Source organism: Mya arenaria, chromosome 16, assembly GCF_026914265.1.
Source record: "Mya arenaria isolate MELC-2E11 chromosome 16, ASM2691426v1".
In the NCBI taxonomy this organism is placed as follows: domain Eukaryota; kingdom Metazoa; phylum Mollusca; class Bivalvia; order Myida; family Myidae; genus Mya; species Mya arenaria.
The window spans coordinates 45258018-45279763 of record NC_069137.1 but is presented as its reverse complement, the minus strand read 5'-3'; the positions used below and the strand labels follow the sequence as shown (position 1 = coordinate 45279763).

General features: G+C 33.4%; 1 protein-coding gene and 1 long non-coding RNA gene across 2 annotated transcripts; both read right to left on the bottom strand.

Annotated features, from left to right (window-relative positions):
• Positions 1-308: 308 nt before the first annotated feature.
• On the bottom strand, positions 309-17943 carry LOC128221708 (semaphorin-5A-like). Its single transcript, XM_052930309.1, has 12 exons — positions 17840-17943; positions 17464-17546; positions 14619-14690; positions 14020-14113; positions 11994-12044; positions 10453-10635; positions 9916-10089; positions 9633-9760; positions 7267-7363; positions 2314-2478; positions 785-960; positions 309-314 (listed from the first exon to the last, which is right to left on the bottom strand). The coding sequence occupies exons 1-12, from the start codon at positions 17886-17888 to the stop codon at positions 309-311; spliced, it is 1278 nt and encodes a 425-aa protein (XP_052786269.1). The 5' UTR covers positions 17889-17943.
• On the bottom strand, positions 10492-11875 carry LOC128221299 (uncharacterized). The gene is made up of 3 exons (XR_008258952.1): positions 11826-11875; positions 11348-11477; positions 10492-10635 (listed from the first exon to the last, which is right to left on the bottom strand). It is a non-coding gene; the product is annotated as an uncharacterized LOC128221299 (long non-coding RNA).
• Positions 17944-21746: the final 3803 nt, after the last annotated feature.

Sequence of the window (21746 nt, the reverse complement as noted above, 5' to 3'; positions counted from 1 at the left end):
CTTATATTTTTGATTCCGCTTTAAAGAAACTGCAAAATATAATTTTCATAAACCATACAATTAAAGAAATTAGAAGTGGCGCGTTGTTGCGCGTGACTCATCCTACATGGGGGTTGTGTGATAGATCAGTGTGATATAGTTTTTCCAGTACCGGTCACATGACCGGAAACACATGTCCGGTATGCACGAAATAGTAATGCACTGCACGGCTTGATATGTGGTTGTTTCAATCACATTATTCACGATATTCAAATTAAAGACTTGTTGTAATAGTTTATAGAAACAGCCTGTATGACGTGAGCTTTCAGTCATCTCTGGTAAACAGGACATAACATATCTGAATAGAGTTTATTCGACTTAAACCATTACTGTTTCTCAGCATTAAGATATACACAATAGATAAATAACAAGAACTAACAATTTAAAAAGATAATAAAACGGTTTTGATAGCTACTTTACTCAATCTATAGGAGAGTTCTTTCAAATGATCGTTTGTTTTACAATGGAACAACCCATGATTTTTATCATAAATTTATGTTCACAATATTGTTGAGAACAGCGTTTTTGCTTTAGTTGCATTACATCTGTATCAATTATATCATTGGGATGAATAAAAACAAGTTTATAATGTTGCATACTATAGCTACTGATAATTAACAAACACACAAACGATGAAATGCTTTAATAGTCTATTCAAATATTAACTGCTCTATCGAAACATCATGGTAGACGTCTTCAGTCTTTCAGAATCGCCTTGTTTAAATGAATAGTAATAAAAATGTACCCTGGTGTACTCTCCATTAAGGTTATTGCACGTGCAATCATTGTACCACCAGCCTCCTCCAAAGTATTGGGCACAGTTGTCAGACCAGTTGTCCACATCCCTGTCGTACGTTGTAAACGGCTGGTGGTTGATATCATAACTAGTACCCGTGTCGGACAGAATACAGGAATCGGACACTGTAAATATACCATTTATCCATCTAGTATAAGTATTATTTGAACTCTATAAAAGGGTTTGCTTGTCAATCATATTAAGGTATAAACAAGTCAACCTATTGCTAACAGACTTGTTTTTTTTTATTTCTTGAATGTAGATGAGATAATATATTCGTTTTTGGAACACAAGGTACAGTGTCTAGAGATATTAATTAATTACAATCATATATGCGATATTTTGGCGCTTTTTAACTGGAGAGTTTGTGCTGGCTTTGCTATTTAAGGGCTAGACACCAGATGGTCCCCAAATCCGAAACAAACACAAGCTTATATCTGTCAATACGAGCTAATATGAAGCCGATAATACATCATTTTATATTAATAGATCACCTTGTTGTCGCTGTCTCAGCTGAGTTAAGCCGTATAATAAAAGCGCATAATGGTTTCCTAATACATATAGCCCGGAATTAACATAACTGGGTTTTCCCATGCCGGTACAAATAAAAGGTGAATTTCGAGCTATTGAAATTCATTTAACAGTATAATGACTCTATTGTTTCAGAAATATATTATGGTTTAATTTTGTTTGTACCGGAGGATTAGGTAGCGAAAACCAGAATAGTTATAATTCCAGGCTACAACTATTTAAAGTGCATATATTTAGCGTGTGCAAGTCACGTGATAAGAACAGATACATATACCAAATTATTTTTCAAATTAACTGGGATTTCCGCGGACGTCAGACCAAGAAAATTTCGAATTTAAAAAATAAGCAAAAACTGCGAAAAATACACGTGTCGTTAGCGATGTCATACATCAGTAAGTAAGATTAAATGCATTGTATACAGTGATTCAATTTTATGCAGCTTTTTAACATTTTTCGTTTTTCCTTGCACGTATATCAACTGGTTTCTAGCCCCTTTATTTGCATAAATTTACGTTCCCCACAAATAAAGAGTGTTTATCTTGGCACAAATCATACTTGTTTTTCTTTTGATAATTAAAGTCGAATGCGTTAAACATTATCATTCATTATAATTAAAACATTTCTCTTGTGCACATATCTATACGTTTCACCTTTAAAGGGCATGCATGATAATTATAGAATACCGACGTATTTTATTAAAATAATATAGCAACTTCTAGCATCGACTAAGACTAAAATATACAGGGCACTAACATATTTTGACAAAATAAATATTGTGGTGAATTATTCCGTTTTAAATACATTAAATTGTTCTAATATACTTGATATAAAAGGATAATTTAGTATAATTATGTCTCTTTGGAAACGAATAAAGGGTAATGATCTTAGTTAGACGTATTGTATTTAAACAGTGTATCAATTTCTCCCAAATTCCACGAATAACATACTTCCTCTTGAGTTGATCCTCCTTACAAGGTTTAAGTTGTACTGGTCAAGTGGAGAAATATAGAAACCCGCGTACTCGTCAAATCCAGTAGTTCCATTTGGTAAACTCATGTCCACTCGTAACGTCATGTTACCACGGCTTGTCATTGAATGGAGAACATCCAGACCTGTGAAAAAGATAAATTTAATTCACCTATAATCTTATGCGATGTGTACACTCGTGTTCGAGCGTTATAGGTAAAGGGTACGAACAATACTATATATGGTAACACAAATAGCAGGTTGTGAAGGCCACTATGTGACTTAGTTGCTTTTCACCCTAATAATTAATTGATTAAAATCTCTTTATATCGATGGACACGGCGTATTGCCATTTAAGTTCAACAACTAGTGAAACTTTTGTAGCAGAGTAAAATCTATATGTGCACATGTCATTATATAGAAGAAACATGGGCGTCGAACAGAGAAAAAAAAGTGAGTACATTTTCATAAGATATAGAAGAAACGATTGCATATTACAGTAAAGACTTTGTGTACAAATGTCATTAGATATATAAGAAAGGTGTGTGTCTAACGGTGTAAACTATGAGTTACAAATGTCATTAGATATAGAAGAAACGTGTGCGTCTAACGGGGTAAACTATGTGAACAAATGTCATTAGATATAGAAGAAACGTTTGTGTCTAACGGTGTAAACAATGAGTACAAATGTCATTAGATAAAGAAGAAACGTTTTCGTCTTACGGTGTAAACTATGTGTACAAATGTCATTAGATAAGAAATAAACGTGTGTGTTGAACGGTGTAAACTATGGGTACAAATGTCATTAGATATAGAAGAAACCTGGGCGTCTAACGGTGTAAACTATATGTACAAATGTCATTAGATATAGAAGAAACGTGTGTGTCTAACGGTGAAAACAATGTGTACAAATGTCATTAGATATAGAAGAAACTTGTGCGTCTAACGGTGAAAACTATGTGTACAAATGTCATTAGATATAGAAGAAACGTGTGCGTCTAACGGTGAAAACAATGTGTACAAATGTCATTAGATATAGAAGAAACGTGTGCGTCTAACGGTGAAAACTATGTGTACAAATGTCATTAGATATAGAAGAAACGTGTGTGTCTAACGGTTAAAACAATGTGTACAAATGTCATTAGATATAGAAGAAACTTGTGCGTCTAACGGTGAAAACTATGTGTACAAATGTCATTAGATATAGAAGAAACGTATTCGTCTAACGGTGTTAACTATGAGTACAAATGTCATTAGATTTAGAAAAATCGTGTGCGTCTAACAGTGAAAACTATGTGTACAAATGTCATTAGATATAGAAGAAACGTGTGCGTCTAACGGTGTAAATTATCTGTACAAATGTCATTAGATAAAGAAGAAACGTGTGTGTCTAACGGTGTAAACTTTGTGTACAAATGTCATTAGATATAGAAGAAACGTGTTCGTCTAACGGTGTAAACTATGAGTACAAATGTCATTAGATATAGAAGAAACGTGTGCGTCTAACAGTGAAAACTATGTGTACAAATGTCATTAGATATAGAAGAGACGTGTGCGTCTAACGATGTAAACTTTGTGTACAAATGTCATTTGATATAGAAGAAACGTGTGCGTCTAACAGTGAAAACTATGAGTACAAATGTCATTAGATATAGAAGAAACGTTTTCGTCTAACGGTGAAAACTATGTGTACAAATGTCATAAGATATAGAAATATTTATGCGAAAAGCTGTGCGTCTTACGATGACGACTATGTGTGCATATTTCATTGGATTTAGAAGAAACGTGTGCGTCTAACAGTGAAAACTATGTGTACAAATGTCATAAGATATAGAAATATTTATGCGAAAAGCTGTGCGTCTTACGATGACGACTATGTGTGCATATTTCATTGGATTTAGAAGACACGTGTGCGTCTTACAGTGAACACTATGTGAGCACATTTTATTGGATATAAAAGACACGTGTGCGTCTTCCAGTGAAAACTATGTGTACATATTTCATTACTTATAGAAGAAACGTGTGCGTATTCAGTGAAAACTATGTGTGAATATTACATTGGATATAAAATAAACGTGCTCGTCTTACAATAAAGACTATGTGCAAATATGTCATTGGGTATAGAAGAAATGTGTTCCTCTAACAGTGAAAACTATGTGTACGTAATTCATTTAATATAGAAAAATCGAGTGCGTCTAACAGTGAAAACTATTTGTACATATTTCATTTAATATAGAAAAATCGTGTGCCTCTATCAGTGAAAACTAAGTGTACATAATTCATTTAATATAGAAAAATCAAATGCGTCTAACAGTGAAACTATTTGTAAATATTTCATTTAATATAGAAAAATCGAATGCGTTTAACAGTGCAAACTATGTGTATATAATTAATTTAACATAGAAAAATCGAATGCGTCTAACAGTGAAATTATGTGTACATATTTCATTTAATATAGAAAAATCGAATGCGTCTAACAGTGAAAACTATGTGTACATAATTCATTTAATATAGACAAATCGAATGCGTCTAACAGTGAAACTATGTGTACATATTTCATTCAATATAGAAAAATCAAATGCGTCTAACAGTGAAAACTATGTGTACATTTTTCATTTAATATAGAAAAATCGAATGCGTCTAACAGTGAAAACTATGTGTACATAGTTCATTGGGTAAAGAAGTAACGTGTCCGTCAATAATGAGGACTATGTGTACATACTTCATAAGATATAGAAGAAACGTGTGCGTCTTACGATGAAAACTGTGTGTGCATATTCCATTGAATATAGAAGAAACGTGTGCGTCTTACGGTGAAGGCTTTGTGATCATATTTCATAAGATATAGAAGAAACTTGTCCGTATAACAGTGAAGATTATGTGTACATATTTTACTGGATATAGAAGAAACGTGGACGTCCATTGGTGAACACTATGTGTACCCATTTCATAAGATATAGGAGTAATTGCCCCAATAAAATAATTGCCCTCGGGCTAAAGCTCTCGTGCATTTATTCCTTCTACCGGGGCAATTATCAATCAAAGCGCTTAAAGCGTTGAATGGCTTTCGGCCTGCAACATTTTGTGAGTATAGTCATGTGATTGTAAATCATATGTATTAACATAAACATCTAAAGATAGTATATGCTCGCTCATAATTTCCTTCGCAAAAGATTTTATGTTTAACGTTGATTCTCAATAAGATCATGAAGTATAAGTCACTTGAAATGTGGAATACGTCAAATAGTTACTTATAAGGTATGGAGTAATACTCAAAATCATATAAAACCTTATCTGGAGCTTTTGTTTCATAAACAATGCTCTGACACGGATAAAACATTAAGGAATTTTTAGTCAAATCTACTCTACACTTCAAACTTGACTTGATGCGTATTTAATTTACTAACAGGGTATGCAGGCTTAACCAAATTGGACATATTAATTAGGTTTATGTTTAAGACTTTTTTCTACAACGCCAAATACCTCTGGGTCGAATCACCCACATACTAGTACTATTTCTTCCCTGTATGCTTTATGTACATCTTATGTATCCTAATAAAGCCCTTAACATGTGTCACTCGTTGACAAAATGAACATATTTATATCAGTTTTGTTTTTAAATATGAATATGCATTATGCTACATGCTCAAGATATTGGACTGAAATAACCGAGACAAACTTAGAAATATTCACATACTTTCCCTTTCATTCGGCATTACATGACTATGACAAAAATTGTAGCAGGTCGATAGCCTGTCAACGCTTAACGCGGTTTGATTTGAATTGTAAAAGTGTATAATATTCATTTAGTAAATGGTTAAAAGGTTGTTAGTATGTACTTACACAAGAAAATGGTTTTATGCGACAAACATTTTACAAAAACAATTAAAAACTAACAATCTCAATAAAAATGTAATAGCCGATGTAGGCAATTTAAAACGAAGAAATTATACTTATGAAAAAACTGATTGTAGGATAAAATGAAGTATCTTAATTTCATTTAAAACACTATGGTTTGATATTTTACGTCTAATTAGCAATTTATAGCATCATAATACGATCCATATTTTTCCGTCTTTTAACGACTTCTCAGAGTTTATTTCCGGGGAATAAACCTGTCTGAATGCGATGACCCACATTTTATTCTTAACTACATTGTACATGTAGATATTATCGGTCCCCGGCCGAAGCAAAATCTAAACACAGGTAAACAATACATGTATTTATTGGATTCAGTACGCGTTCATTTTGCAACTATTTGCGGATTCTGCATTTCTATATTGCATTATGTAACTCGCCGATATCAAAATATTTAACAATTGCGTTATATTACGAAAAACGCAGCGTTTCCAAACCATATTAACCGCATACCATAGACTGAAGACTCATTACGGCGCTACTTTTAGCAAGCTGATCAATATGCAGAACGCAGTCCGTAGCAATTAGAGCAGATTGCTTACTAGGTATTTTCGATGTAAATGTTAATGTAAACTAAGTCGTTGACCAACGAAGTTCTAACCGCGCTAGGGTTGATACACCCGTGCGCGCATTAATTCGCTAAAAGTTAAAAATGTTATGTCGATCTGCCGATGCGATTTCCGAGATACGGCCTAAAAAAGCCATGGTCAACCATGTATTATTCTATAAATAAACCATTCTTTGAACAGAGCATACATTAGTTATAGGCATTTGAACTCATGGTTTTAGTTTATTCGCAAATTAACACTTAATATCATTTAGTGTTATTTACGTGGCGCATACAACTGAAAACCCTTACGTCAAAATTAATGTTTGTAAATGGGCATTTTTAAATTTCTGTTTACTTTCTGAGATGTCTTGTTTGATATATATTTGTCTAGTATATTATAACGAAGAGTATCATTGAATTATCGTTTGTTCATACGATGAAAGGTTTCGTTATCGTAAGAACGCACCTGTCCAGAATTCACCATCAAATGAGCCAAATCCCCTTTCGTAATCCGCAAAGCTCCTGTTGAAGTCGACAGAACCATTCCAGCGTCTTTGAAACACCTACATATGGAAAGTAATGTTAAGAACTAATTTGATTACAAAAAGTTTTTGCATATCCGAATTCCTGGATAATGCACTGAGCATCACTGATAGCAAGACATTTTTTTAAAAGCCACGATAAAATGGTTTGCATAAACGGCATTTTTCCTTGGGTTAAAATGACATTGAAAATACTAAATAAGCCTTAAAGGAAATTAACCGTGTATTAGTTGAAAATATGATCATTTTTTTGGAAAGGATATATTTATCCCCATGTATGTTGATTATATTATGCAGTTTCATGATTTACTCATCAATTGTGCAGAATATATCAAACAACATTATACTTCAAATACTTATAAACGTTGAACATAATTTCTAAGGTATAAAGGCCAAATACTCTTGTTGTAACTCCCCTGTGTCAAATACTTTAAATAGCATTTTTCCTTCCTATAAGACCTAGAATTATTGTCCATACCTCTATATAATATAGTTTTTTATTATAAAAGACATTGACACATATTCATGTATACTGTCATAATGTCGTTACATTATTCACACTCATTAATATGCAATAAAAACGATAGAAGAGTTTTCTTGATATATATTTATATTTGAAGTCGAACACAATGCATACTCTCTTAGGTATAAAGGCCGAAAACATTGAAACACTCGAATATTTTAAATAGCATTTTTCCGCACTTAGTATTGACTACATACATTAAAACACATTATTCATTATTATATATGTGCCAAAGATTTTGATATGTAAGGTGTCTACTATAGATGTGTCGAATGCATTGAACAGCATAAATATTTACTGTATATGTCTGGGAACATTTTATTAACGATTTTCCTTTACAATCATGGTTATATTACCTTAAACAACCTTGTCATCTAATTTATATAAGTCGAACTCCATAAATAGCATTACTATGTCGAATGCCGGAAAGGAAAGTAGTCTTAACTTTGTATGCCACAAACACTTTAAACAGAATATTACTATACTATTTATTTTCACATACCTTAAACTAGATTATTCCTTTGCAATTTCGGATAAATACCAATCATATTTTCTTATTACGGGTTAAATATTTAAGTCGGTACTTTGCATTCGTTTAATACTTTAAACAGCATTACTCTTTACAAAATATACCTCGAATACTTTATCCATAAGTCGTAATACTTATTGTTCAACTGCTTTAAGCAACAGTTTTATTTGCTGTGTATGGGAAGAATACCTTAAATGACATTGCTTTTTACTATATTTTGACATACACCTGTATCATTCTTTACCATAAATTGGTCACATATTTTGAACAACAATACCTTTACTACTTATGGGACACCATCACTAACATATTTGAGATAAGAGTTTTTATTTTGCACAAGAAATGATTGAAAAGATTATTGCCATATTTCTTTCAAGATCATAGAGATATTGCCAATTACGACGTATGCATGTTACAACTTGTGCTCGTCTGCTCGATGCTACACACATTAATCACTTTCCTCGTGTGATTTAAAAAGTCATTTAGAACTTGTACGAAATAAACATATCTTAATGACGTAGTGATATGCAATCTAAATATGATTTCGCCGCGATAATAGATTTGCCACTGAGGTCGACGGGCAAGAGTAATAACACTATCAGCTAATATATGGCTCTATTACAATCGACGGGTCGTTATAGAAATCATTCTTAAACATAATTTCAAATCATGTAATTAAAACTTTGTACTGAAATAGAATAATTTCCATCTATTAGTGGTTATTGTAGCTTAAACCTGTCAATCCTCACTATTTATTGTTTTATATCTTACATTTTGTATCTTAAGCTATATCGGGGGTATACTTTAAACAACATCAGACATTCAGATGTATGGTTCGATTAGCAACGTTAGCCATGTAAATATATGATTTCAAACATATTGGTTTACAATGCATTTGTCCAGACCTTAAGCAGAATTATATTTAACTATAAATTGATCTAAAACCTTACAGATATCTATTCCTTACTATTTATGGATCGAATACCTTTACCAATATTGGAAGAAATGTGTTTGGATCTTTAAAGCACATATGTTGTCAGATATTTAATTGAAATAGTGTTTCCATTTTGTGATTGAAGCTTTTGGCTATACCTTTAGGATGATAAATGGTTTCTGGTTAAGAAATACATTCTGGATCTAACATTCTAAAATTGTAACATTTATTATCGTCAAAAAAGTAAAATTACATAATCAATAAAACATAATCAATTATTAAATATAAGCAACATAATGCTCACCGTCCATCCACCACCCTCGGTATCCATATCGCAGTAAACGTCAACTTCCCTATGCGTATTCCAGGGCGTAATTTTGTACACACCCGAACCACGCGACAGGCCCAGTTTTAACACATCGCTACAGTCATCTGTTATGTAGATATTTATCACTATGCTGTATATCTAATATGAAACATATTGTAAATTCATGAAAATAGATTATTCCGACTCTTGATATGTATTAATTAAACATGTTACAAACAATGCAGGATTTGGTCCCATCAATTAATAAAATAAGTCTTACAAACGATTTGATGTGGCATTTGACATGATTTTCTTTCAATGTCAAGTCCCGCACAGTTGTTCCCGCCATTTACCGGACTTGGATTGGAGCAGGACCGTGTTCTGGTTACCACGCCGTCATCATGGTACAAAGAGCAGTTGGTCCATGTCGACCATAAAGACCATTGGCCATCAGCTAAAGAATAAAACAGACTGTAATAATTGTATGGACAATGCATAATTGTTAAATGATACCACATGTTATTTATAACACTATGGTAGATAGAGCTTTCAGATAATTAGCTTGTGTGTGTGTACTGGATTCCTCATGTTAACGTACTTAAAGGAAGTATCGTTTTCATCATTTTTGTTCTTTTCAAAGCGGAATGTAAATTACACATATTCAAGAGGCTTTAATCAAAAAGTAATCTGTTTATTCGTAAATATAACAAATGTAAAAAAAACAAAGGCTACATTTATAATTCCCATGTATTAACATGCAACATATATTCTCGTTCTTACAAAAAAGTAATAAGAAAAGTATTGTTGAATTCCCTACTTGGACAGGCTTGTTTTGCACAGGCCATTGATTCGTTTTCTTCTCCTGGGCACATGACTCCGCCATTTGTCGGTGAGGGATTTGTACATGTTCGGTGTCTGGATTGCACGCCGTCACCGCAGGTCAGCGAGCACGATCCCCAAGAAGACCACTCAGCCCATTGTCCATTGATACGTTGCATAGCTAAAATGAAATAACCAATTATTTAGTGACCAGAACAAATTAAAAACCCAGTCAATTATTTTATGCTCATTTAGTCTGATTGTCATGATAAAATCCGGATCCATTTTCAGGGTTAATACTAGAACTGATTTTGTTTTGCGAGGAATTGAGCTGTCAACTTTTAACTGACCGGTACAGTTAGACAAATTCTTCAAAAAAACTTGTTGGCTTAGCTTATTAACAGATATAAACAGTAAAAAAGTTGTCTACATTTCAAATTAAGGCTAGTTTCTCATTTAAGGATTACATTGGTTAACATTATTTTTAGGTTTATTTTGACCAGTCAGTGGGTTAGGGTTAGCCAGTTTTATACAGCTCCAATAGTTGACTTTACAACCAATAACATGTTATAACATAACAGGGATGAAACTAAGATAAACAAGCAGACAACGCAAGGGTTAAAGTTTAAACATTTGGCCACTGAGCTTGTTTCTGTAGTTTTTCATATACATATTATTGGTACACTCGAAAAACTGATTAAAATTTCCAGGTAGTCCCATAGATTGGTGAGCTATAAAAATATCCGCCTTTTTCAACATTGATTTTGCTATCACAATCAAAGAAAATGGAATTAAATAAGATTTCACTCTAAAACTAATTAGTTCATTGCAACGTTTGAAATTATATATAAACACACCATTGCGTTGTCCTACCTTTAGCTAAACCTTATTACCTGTTTGACAATCTATGTTACAAAGATCTGTGGAGCAGCAAGCATCGCATACGTGCAGGTTTTCACTTGAACGGGCGTTCTCGGTCTCTCGTTTGCCAATTATTCCTGGTTCTTGATGAAGTCCACAGGTCTTAAGTATTTAATCATTCATATAAATTTCATAAACAAAGTGCCATAACTGTTAGGTCATTCTCAATATCATTAAAACAGTATCAACATTATCTTGTCTTATATGACTTAAAATATTTATTAAGCTTACACATGTGTCGTTCAACAGCCTTTTTATCCCTAACATATCTTGTCTTTTATAATTAGATTAGCTCAAAATTAAATTATATTTCAATTCCAAAGGAAAACGTACTGAATATTAAAGCCAAATGATCGTAATGCGATCCAACTTTATTTACTCAAGCGAATCAGTGTATTTTTTAAGAATTTTAAATGTGAATGTTAAAACATTCTAGTTAATAGAACTTACATGCTGAAGTTCACATGAAGAAGTGTAAAAGGAATCGCCGAAGATATTTTTCGCAGCCACTTTGCATATCTGAATGATAGAAAATACTTTATTGGTTATTATGATATCGAAATAATGCTCTACATAGACGTACGCCAGTGTACGTCCGATCAGTACCTAAATCAGTACCATCGAACCACTTGGTACCAGAACACGCGGATTTATCTGGTAACAGATGACCTGCAACGGGTAAAAATTGGCTGATTAATTCGTTGGGGTGTCGCTATTTTGCATTTCACTTGTCGGAAACTGGCCTTTGCCAAGTCGTAAGCCGTTGCTGGCCGTGGGATGCATACTTCCTGTACATCCGTCGTGTGGTTTTTCATAAAAGCCCTAAAAGCAACAGAACTTACATACTTTTAATGCATACAGTTCTTTTATGTACATTATAGTTGGAGATGTTGTTAATAATTACAAAACTGGCCTGTTGATTTTTCAAATTATTGAGCTAATTATACATGCTCTTAAGCGAACTTGGCATTGATGGAAAAACGAAGCTGGCCATGTCTGGTGATTCAACTGCGTTGACATCACTGAGATTAGTTCGCGTTTTAAATTATTTATAACATCAAAACATTTGAGAATATTCTGTCAGTGACTCATTTAAAAAACTTGTCTCAACTGATACGACATAACGTTCCAAAAGTACGAAACCATGTGTTTGAATACCCAATCCATGGGCACAATAACCGTTAACACCTGATATATGTTACTGTTTGTAGATCAATACATATCGGAAATGATCATAGGAATAAAAAGAGAATAATCAACTGATGAATATTTGATTGTCGGTTGGAATGCAACACTGACCAAGTCCACCCATTCTTAGTGAAATTTGACCAACATGATTCCAATTGCAAGATAATATTTCATAAAACAAACTGTTTAGCATTTTTCAGTTATATACTTTACATACATTGTTTTCAAAGGATATCAAAATCATATGCGATCATCCTTAAGCCATTTTCAATTTTCCAGAATAAGTAAAACAAATTTTAAGATATACAAATGACAAGAAAATGAATAATTCTACAAAAATATAACATTTATAAATATATAATCTATAAATCATGAAAATGACCTTATTTTGATCACAGAACTCGATATCATGGCACCTTCCAGACGGCGTGGGGTTCTGACAGTTGTAACATATTGGACCTCTAGAGACAGGGTAGTCTGTAAAAACATATGACAGTTAAGTCAACGTTGTTGTTGCATTCACAATATAAACATTCAGTTTCTTATCATGTGCCTTTCATTGTTTTGTTTTTATGTTGCATTTCAATTACGGGGAGCCGATGTAGACATTGGATATACTCTTTAATTGATTTATAAAAAGCAACGTTTACGCATTTTTGCATTATTGTGTATACTTTTGACAATGATATGTGTGTATAACTTAAGGTTATTAATGATTTTTCTCTAGTTTTAGTCTTATGGACATACTAGGATTAATACATTCAGACAGTATAGAATCTGTTTATATGTTCAATGATTTAATGATCATTATTGTTTTTTAAAATGTATTATGACTTATTGCACACATTTGAAATGTTTTTACGGTCCGTATTTAAATGACTCAGGTTTCAAAACTGATAGAGCTTGCCGTTCAAATACAACTGGCGTTGACGTGAAGCATCCTCTACAGAAAGCTGACCCAAAGAGACCCTGCTATCATTTCTCTGTACCATATTCGGGCCTATCGCATGCCATTTCATCCGAAACATTATATAAGTAATGCCATAAGCCTGATATATCGAGTATGTTTCAGGACTTTACATACGTATATCGTTTATATTTGATATAAATGACAAATAACAAGAATGAGGAAGACTGTTAGTGACATTGCACATGTAGTTGTATTTGCATGAGATATAAACATGCAAATCTACGTGTAAAGTTAAAGCCTGGCATATCATTCAAACATACATCTTTGTGAAACTTACTGTTGTTAAATGAATTGAAGTCACTTACTCAGTTAAACAAAGTTACTATCGTTAAGATGCAATTAACACGGTAATTTATAATTTAAATATTACACTGTCAAGCAAATTTTCGTTTCCCCATCGCTTCTCTGTTCGAAAATGTCCCGGCCTACGCAAATGTGAGTTTAGTTGCTAGTCAAGAAAGGGAGTAAACATTGTAATAACCTTACCTTGTGCATTGCAGGCCACGTGATTACAAAGGTCAATGTCACAACATTGTGTACACAGGCTATTTTGAGATACAGCTGTAACGTTCGTACATGTCTAAAAGGATCGATTCATATTATCGACAATATATGGCAAAGTCATGACATATATTTAAGTTAAGTAGAGAAACAATGAAAAATCCAGTGAACTATATTCTAACATATTATAATAGCAATACTTCATCTAAACTAGAAAAATAAATTTAAAAAAGAAATTCGTTCAAACAAACAGGGCATGTTGTGAACTAAGATATTGGCTATATTTGGCTACGAACATGTTAATGTTTATGCCTGATAAAAGTCCTGTTCTGTTCTGTTCTGATATCATCGCCCAAATATTTGCTTATAAAGGTTACAAATTCTTAAATAAAACAATGAAAGTAAAGAAACAAACCCAACGGGGGCTTTAAAAGTAAGCAATGAACAAGCCCAACAATCAGTAAATGAGATTAACCTAACGTTATAAGACACCGATTATCAACGTATCGCTATAATTTAATGTCAATTGGGCTTTAAACAAGTGTGTTAGCGCTTCACCTGAAGCTTAATTTAAAAATACGTACAGTGCTTGGAGAACATCCGAGATCGTACACGATCTCTCCAAACTCATTGGTCTGACGCTGAACAATGCAAACCTGTAAAATAATGTGTGTATACAAATTGATTACCTATACTTATATTGAATTGCTAATTTTGATGAAAATATTCTAGACTTTCCAACGTACAAAAAATAAGTTAAAGCGACAAATTCAGCAATCCGACTGACAATTATTTTATTTTTTATTTCAACAAACATACAATGTAAACTGTCGGGACAAACACAATAGCCGAAAGTTTAACCTTTTGTAGGCGCAAGGCAAGGTCCCAAACGAGAATTAACTAGAGACAGAAACGTTTGAACACCCTATACACAAATACCACAAACAGATAACACACGAATCGAAAAAGGTTTACCGATAGCCTTAGAAATTATGTTTAATTTGGATTCCTGTAGACGCTATATACTTATTTGTACCATTTTAAAGGTCATCCGTTGCGGATCACAAGTGTAGAAATAAAATGACGGAATATTTCGTTTATATAAGTACTTAAACCGAGGATTTTTAATTGTCATCCAGGACACAAAGTGGTGAATTTATGTGTTGTACCATTGATCAACAAACTATTCGACGGCGCAAGTTTAGAATTAGTAATCGTACTTTATCACGTCGTTTGTGAGATAACTTCTGTTAACATCCCACTAGGAGTGAATCGTGAGATTTGATCTGTAATGACACACGGTCCCTTACTTTATTTAATTAATCATGGGTAAACAGGCATTGATGAATCATGGTTTTGTGAAATAACCGCTTTCTCAATTACAAGACGTCAATAAACAGATTAAACCCGAAAGAGCGTGCGTAGGTTTTGCTTAATATGGATATAACTACAGCATTACAGCTCGTACATAATGTGTATTGATCACATTCGAGACTCTTTGTTTCATACTGCGTACGTAGTTTGTTTCTAAAGATATCACTAATGTATGTAGAATATGCTAAATGATCGACGCCAGAGACAGTTCAATTCTGAGGGCTTTGTGTTTCGCCAACTAAGTGTATATCTCTTTAAAATTGTTTAAAATTGTATACCGTGTGTTGAGATTAACACCATAATCTCAATTTTATAGCACTTTAAAAAGACGACGGGAGAAATATTTCTGTTTATATATATGTATTATTTCATCATGGTCAAATCGTTAATCGATAATAAATAACAGAATAGATGTGCACATATCTGGCTTGACCACTTAAACTAGCAAACAATTTTAATACTAATACTAAAAGAGAAACGTCAATTCAGACAATGTTTGGACAGACACTAGGACTCACAAAGCAAGACAAGACGGAAACACAGAGGTTATATAAAGATGCTATATCGTGAAATGCATGCATTAGCGAGCGAAATTGTAAAGCCAAATGTGTTTCACCGGGAATGGGCTTAAACCAACGAAAGTCTTTGGCGAGAATTATAAAAATAATTATTTCACAGTAAATACATTCATCCCTTAATCCATGGAACGGACCCTATCAACCAAATGTAGAAGTTGTGGTAGCATATGCATCATGCAGCTAGTACAATCACTCTGACATGAATGTGTTGAACTTAAACCTACCAAACTCTGAGTCAGGGATAGCGAAAACATTTCATTGGTAGTACTCTCATCCTTCTAACACTACATATGGTTGCTTTATCCAACCTATTTCGGGGGCTTGGCTACCGACAAAACATAACGATCAGTGCACTGACAGTTCCATCATGGCACTAACATTAACAAATTTAACTCGAATTTTGTTGTAGTAAAATCATATCACAGTCAGAACACTAACCTCTCCATCTCTGCATTTAAATTTAAGCTCAAACTCAGGGATGGCGACAGCACAATTATATAATAACATGATTTACAATCACCTCTCTAAAATTGCATTGAAATTAAAGCAACTAAACTCGGGACCAGGAATTGCAAACACATTTCAAAGTTAGTACACTCACCACTACAACATCCCTGCAGTGGACTTCAGCCAACTAAACTAGGAACCGGGGGTAGCGAAAACATAGCACAGTAGTTACACTTACCTGTACTTCCCTGCATTGAGCTTAAACCAACCAAACTCGTGAGTGGGGAAGCAAAATCATATCACAGCAAGAACAATCACCTGTACTTCACTGCATTGGGCTTAAACCAACCAAACTCGGAACCGGGGTAGCGAAAACATATCTCAGTAAGTAATCCTACCAGAAGTTCACTGCATTGAGCTTAAACCATCCACTCTCGAAACCGGGGTAGCGAAACATCTCGCAGTAAGTACTCTTACCTGTACTTCACTGCATTGGGCTTAAATCAACCAAACTCGGAACCGGGGTAGCGAAAATATATCACAGTAAGTATTTTACTTGTATTTTACTGCATTGATTTTAAACCAACAAAACTCGGAAACGGTTTAGCGAAAACATATCACAGTAAGTCTTTCACCTGTACTTCACTGCATTGTGCTTAAACCATCCACTCGCGGACCCAGGATAGCGGAATTATGTCGCTGTAAGTACTATTACCCGTACTTCACTGCATTGGGCTTACACCAACCAAACTCGTGAGCAGGCAGCGAAAACATATCACAGTAAGTACTCTTATCTGTACTTCACTGCATTTGGCTTACACCAACCAAACTCGTGAGCAGGCAGCGAAAACATATCACAGTAAGTACTATTACCTGTACTTCACTGCATTTGGCTTACACAACTCGTGAGCAGGCAGCGAAAACATATCACAGTAAGTACTACTAGTATTACCTGTACTTCACTGCATTGGGTATAAACCAATCAAACTCATGAGCATGAGCGAACAAATATAATATTAAAAACACTCACCTCTCCATCACTGCACTGTGTCACTCGCTTACACAATCTTGGGCTGATAATGCTCTTACATTGTAGACACACCAAACCAAAATCTGAAATAGTTTCATATTATGCCAATAAGTTATCAATGAAATAGCAGCAAGGCAAAACTTCGGAACTTCTTGGTTATTTTTAATATGCGTATTCTCATTGGTATATCAGCGTTGAGTAAAATGTAAATGCTCCGTTGATAAAACCCACACTTATATATATATATATATATATATATATATAATTCAAAAGGTTAAAATAAAAGATGAATTCCATCTTTTGTTTAACAGGGATATGCAAAGCCTTGTCCGAGCAAAATACGAACTAGGCAGTAAACACATAAATAAGTACGTACTGTACCCAAACGAAATGCTAAAAAATAAAAACCAAATCCACAGTTCCATTGTTTTACGAGTTTTGAGCTCCAAATATTATCAGACGCACTTTTTGAAATGTTATAAACGTCTTATCAATTGAAGGTGAGCAAAACTGTGACTTTAGAAACACGACATTGACAATCCCTGTGCCTAAATGGTCGTCTAGGCTCAAGTTTACCTTATCAGCTAAAATGTGCCAGGTCAAATGTATTGCACAACTACGATTAGATTTTGTACTTCATCTTTCATAAATGTAGGAATATATATATATGTACACACTTTAGGTTAATGCAAACTATTTTTATTGTTTAAATGTATTATCTTGTTTGTTATATAATAAAAAGAACATATAATTTGTAAACCATCAGTCAAACAATATAATTAGCGATATATTTGCGTTTTTCCAACTGAGGAATTTTGGCCACGAAGATTTATATCGTTTTTTATTCCTTGCATTCAAACAATATAGACCGTATTTGACTTTATCGAACTACTTAAAGTTTTATATAACTGTCCAAACACCATGCATGTGTGATCAGTATATGCTATATGTGACCTTTGCCGATGCTCTGCTATTTATACGCCTAAACCGAGGGTGATTTCGTGTTTGCTTTTACCCAACAAAACAGAACAGAACAGGGGATCTATATCAACCACCTTTGAACGAAGTCAACCTTTGACGGTATTTGACGGTTTACAATGTCATTATTATTTGCCTTTAACCATGCTGCAAGTCGATCGTGTAGTAATCTCAATTTAACACTAAAGCCTTAGTACATTACTCTTAGGAATCTTAATGATGTATGCAATATTATACATTACTGGGTTATCTTTATAAGTAGTTGAGTTACATGTTAAAACAGTAGCTATGTTTTGTTATTATTAATCATTTTACGAACAACTTCTACTTATGCATCGGCTCACACTCGATGTTCATCGTATCGTGCATATGGCCGAAGTGTTCCAGTTGACTATATAACTGTTATTATACAATTAATTAAAAAAATGTTTAGATTATTTACGTCATTTGTTTCACATAACCGGAGAGGTGACCACTGCGAGAAGTGGTCGTTACAGAGTTGTGGATTGTAGCATTCTATGCATGACCGGTTTATGTTCACACGTTCCTGCAAACCCCAAAAACTAGCATAATATGTAATGGAAACATTTTTTATTCCAGAAGAAATATATATTTTAAACAAACGTGTTATTATGTTAAAGACTCCGTCGACGAGTTAACTTATATGATGTTTCTTTACATCACGTTATATAACATGAAAGTAATTTATATAGCTTGAATGAAGCAGTTGTTTTACATTTCCGTTTGTGAAAGGCCATCGCATTACTTTAACCGAATATTTTTCGTTTAAAGAAAGTCATGCTTATCTCATATTGACAACATTTTCGACCTCAGTGTGAAACTAGTTCTAATTTAAAATGTTGAATCATATATAGAGGGACTCTCGCATAGGAGGTCATATTACCGATGCACCGTTGTGTAGCGTTTATTTTCGCGAATAGGAATTTCTATATAAAATATATTGCATTTAAGTTGCAGTTATATTATCGTTGATAAGAAGAAAGTATAACTACTCGTGAACAGATTATTATTAAAACGTATCAGAATATGCTAAAATCAGTATAAAAGAGGATATGTTGTTCAAGATGTCGTCGTGAAACCTGATTGAATATATATATATACTATCACGAACAGTTATTATATATCATTTTCCAGTGACTCTCTATTGTTTACATTCTTCTAAGCAAATAAGTAACAAGATATCATATAACCTGTATAACCAAGATGTGCCGAACGTGAGCCTCGAACGTATGACACCGAGAGCGCAACATACTCGTACCATCCTGTCACTAGTTACTAATCTTATCGAAAAGTAAGGTAGCAAAGACATGCTATTTACTTAGTTGGTTGTGATTATTACAATGATTTATATATATTAGCTGAGTTTGTTTCGTTTGCGGTCAATGTTAAAATTACGTAAGACCTAGAAAAAAGTGTTCTACTGGTTAAGCGTCATTTGAATAATCCCGATGATATATGTCATGTCTAGTATATTCTAGTGTATTGAACTGTAATTATTAAATACGTATTTAGAACTCTTTAATTAATCAATTATGGCTGGTTTACTATTGTTTCTTTACTTACCTTATCTTTTTGCTTACCTACAATGTTTCAGACAATAACTTAATTAACTACTACCACCCACATTGGGTGCCGAAGTTGCATCAACGTTGGTACTAATGACGAAATGCCTATGACTTGATGTCATTTTTCGAATTTGGTCTAATTTCATGCTGCCGATCGGGTCACGGTTGGCCCAAATTTAATATGTCGGGGAAATGGTGTTGGCCCATTATAACTTATGACGATACAGTATGCCAATGATAAACCGCCAGTATGTAACAAAAATAAGTGATGCATACAGGTTTCAAAGCTCAATAAAACACCTTATTGCATTCATCATCAGTAGTTCTTAACTAAATTTATAAGTTTATATGATTCGAAAAGCAATAACACAATTTAACTATTGTGGCGATCATAACTAGCCTTATAAATATATATCTCATATACTCAAATCCATGACATACAGTCATTCCATTAAAACAATGAAAGGTATAGGAGCAAGCCCAGGAGTAAAACATTTTCAAAATTTAATACTTTTTTATAGAAAAGGTCAAGGACCCAAACGACAATGTGCTTGAGAAGAAAACGTTTAAACACATATACAAAAATAACAAACAGGCAACACGCGAATCAAAATTACATACCGATAAAAAAATAGATTTACCGCATTGAAACGGAGAGTGAAATACGAGTTCACTGGAAGACGAGTCTACATGAGGTATAACTTAGTTTGTATGACCATAACCTCTAACGTATCCGAACATTTGTCAATAGTAACAAAATCAAAATTGCATCATATATTTTAAGTCAAAATGCAAATGTCATATTGGATCACCAGGCATAAACAATTGATAGTATCACCAATGCCACGATACAAAATAACAAGCATAACAGTATCACCAACCTAAAATATAACTAGAATAATATTAATACAAATGAAACGATAAAATATCAAGCACAATATTTTATCACCAATAACACGATATAATATAACTAGTTTAACATTATCACCAATATACGAAAATATATAACCAGCGTAACATTATTACTAATAAAGTGATAAAATTTATCTACATTAACATTATAACCACGATACAATGACCGGCTTATGTGTTGATCGGACATCTTAAAACCGTTGTCTCGATTTGTATAATCTCTTTTTTTAGAATGATTGTGACATTCAATACTTAAAACAGGTGCGTACTCAAATATTATGACATGCAAAATCAAATGGCAACAAATTAACCGCAAGTAAGAAAGATTTCACATTACGAAATGAGAGATAATAAAACGGGACAGGCCAAGTATAATAAGGAACATGTATGAATTAGGCAGTTTTACCAACATACATGGGTGAAGTATTATTTTGTTATACTAATTTTTAAAAGTCTGTCTTCTGTCGTTTAGCTCAAATACATTAGTAGTTAACATCGGTAGAAATTTAATAAAGTATATACAAATAAGTGCAACTATTATGTAAATGATTGGAAGAGTTACCTAAATACGGTCTGCGGACATCTGTTGTGCTTTTTTCATGTAAATCGGTTATGTTTATCATTGCATGACAATTTTCATTTAATACAATATTCATAGTATGTCAACATATTGGGATTCTGTCTAAAAATCTATTATTTCAATTTGAATTAGATCGTTGACGGCATGTTCATAACCATACTAATACACAAAAGTTAATAAGGTTCTGCAATAATCGTATTGCCGATGGTTCGCCGGGCAAGTAACTT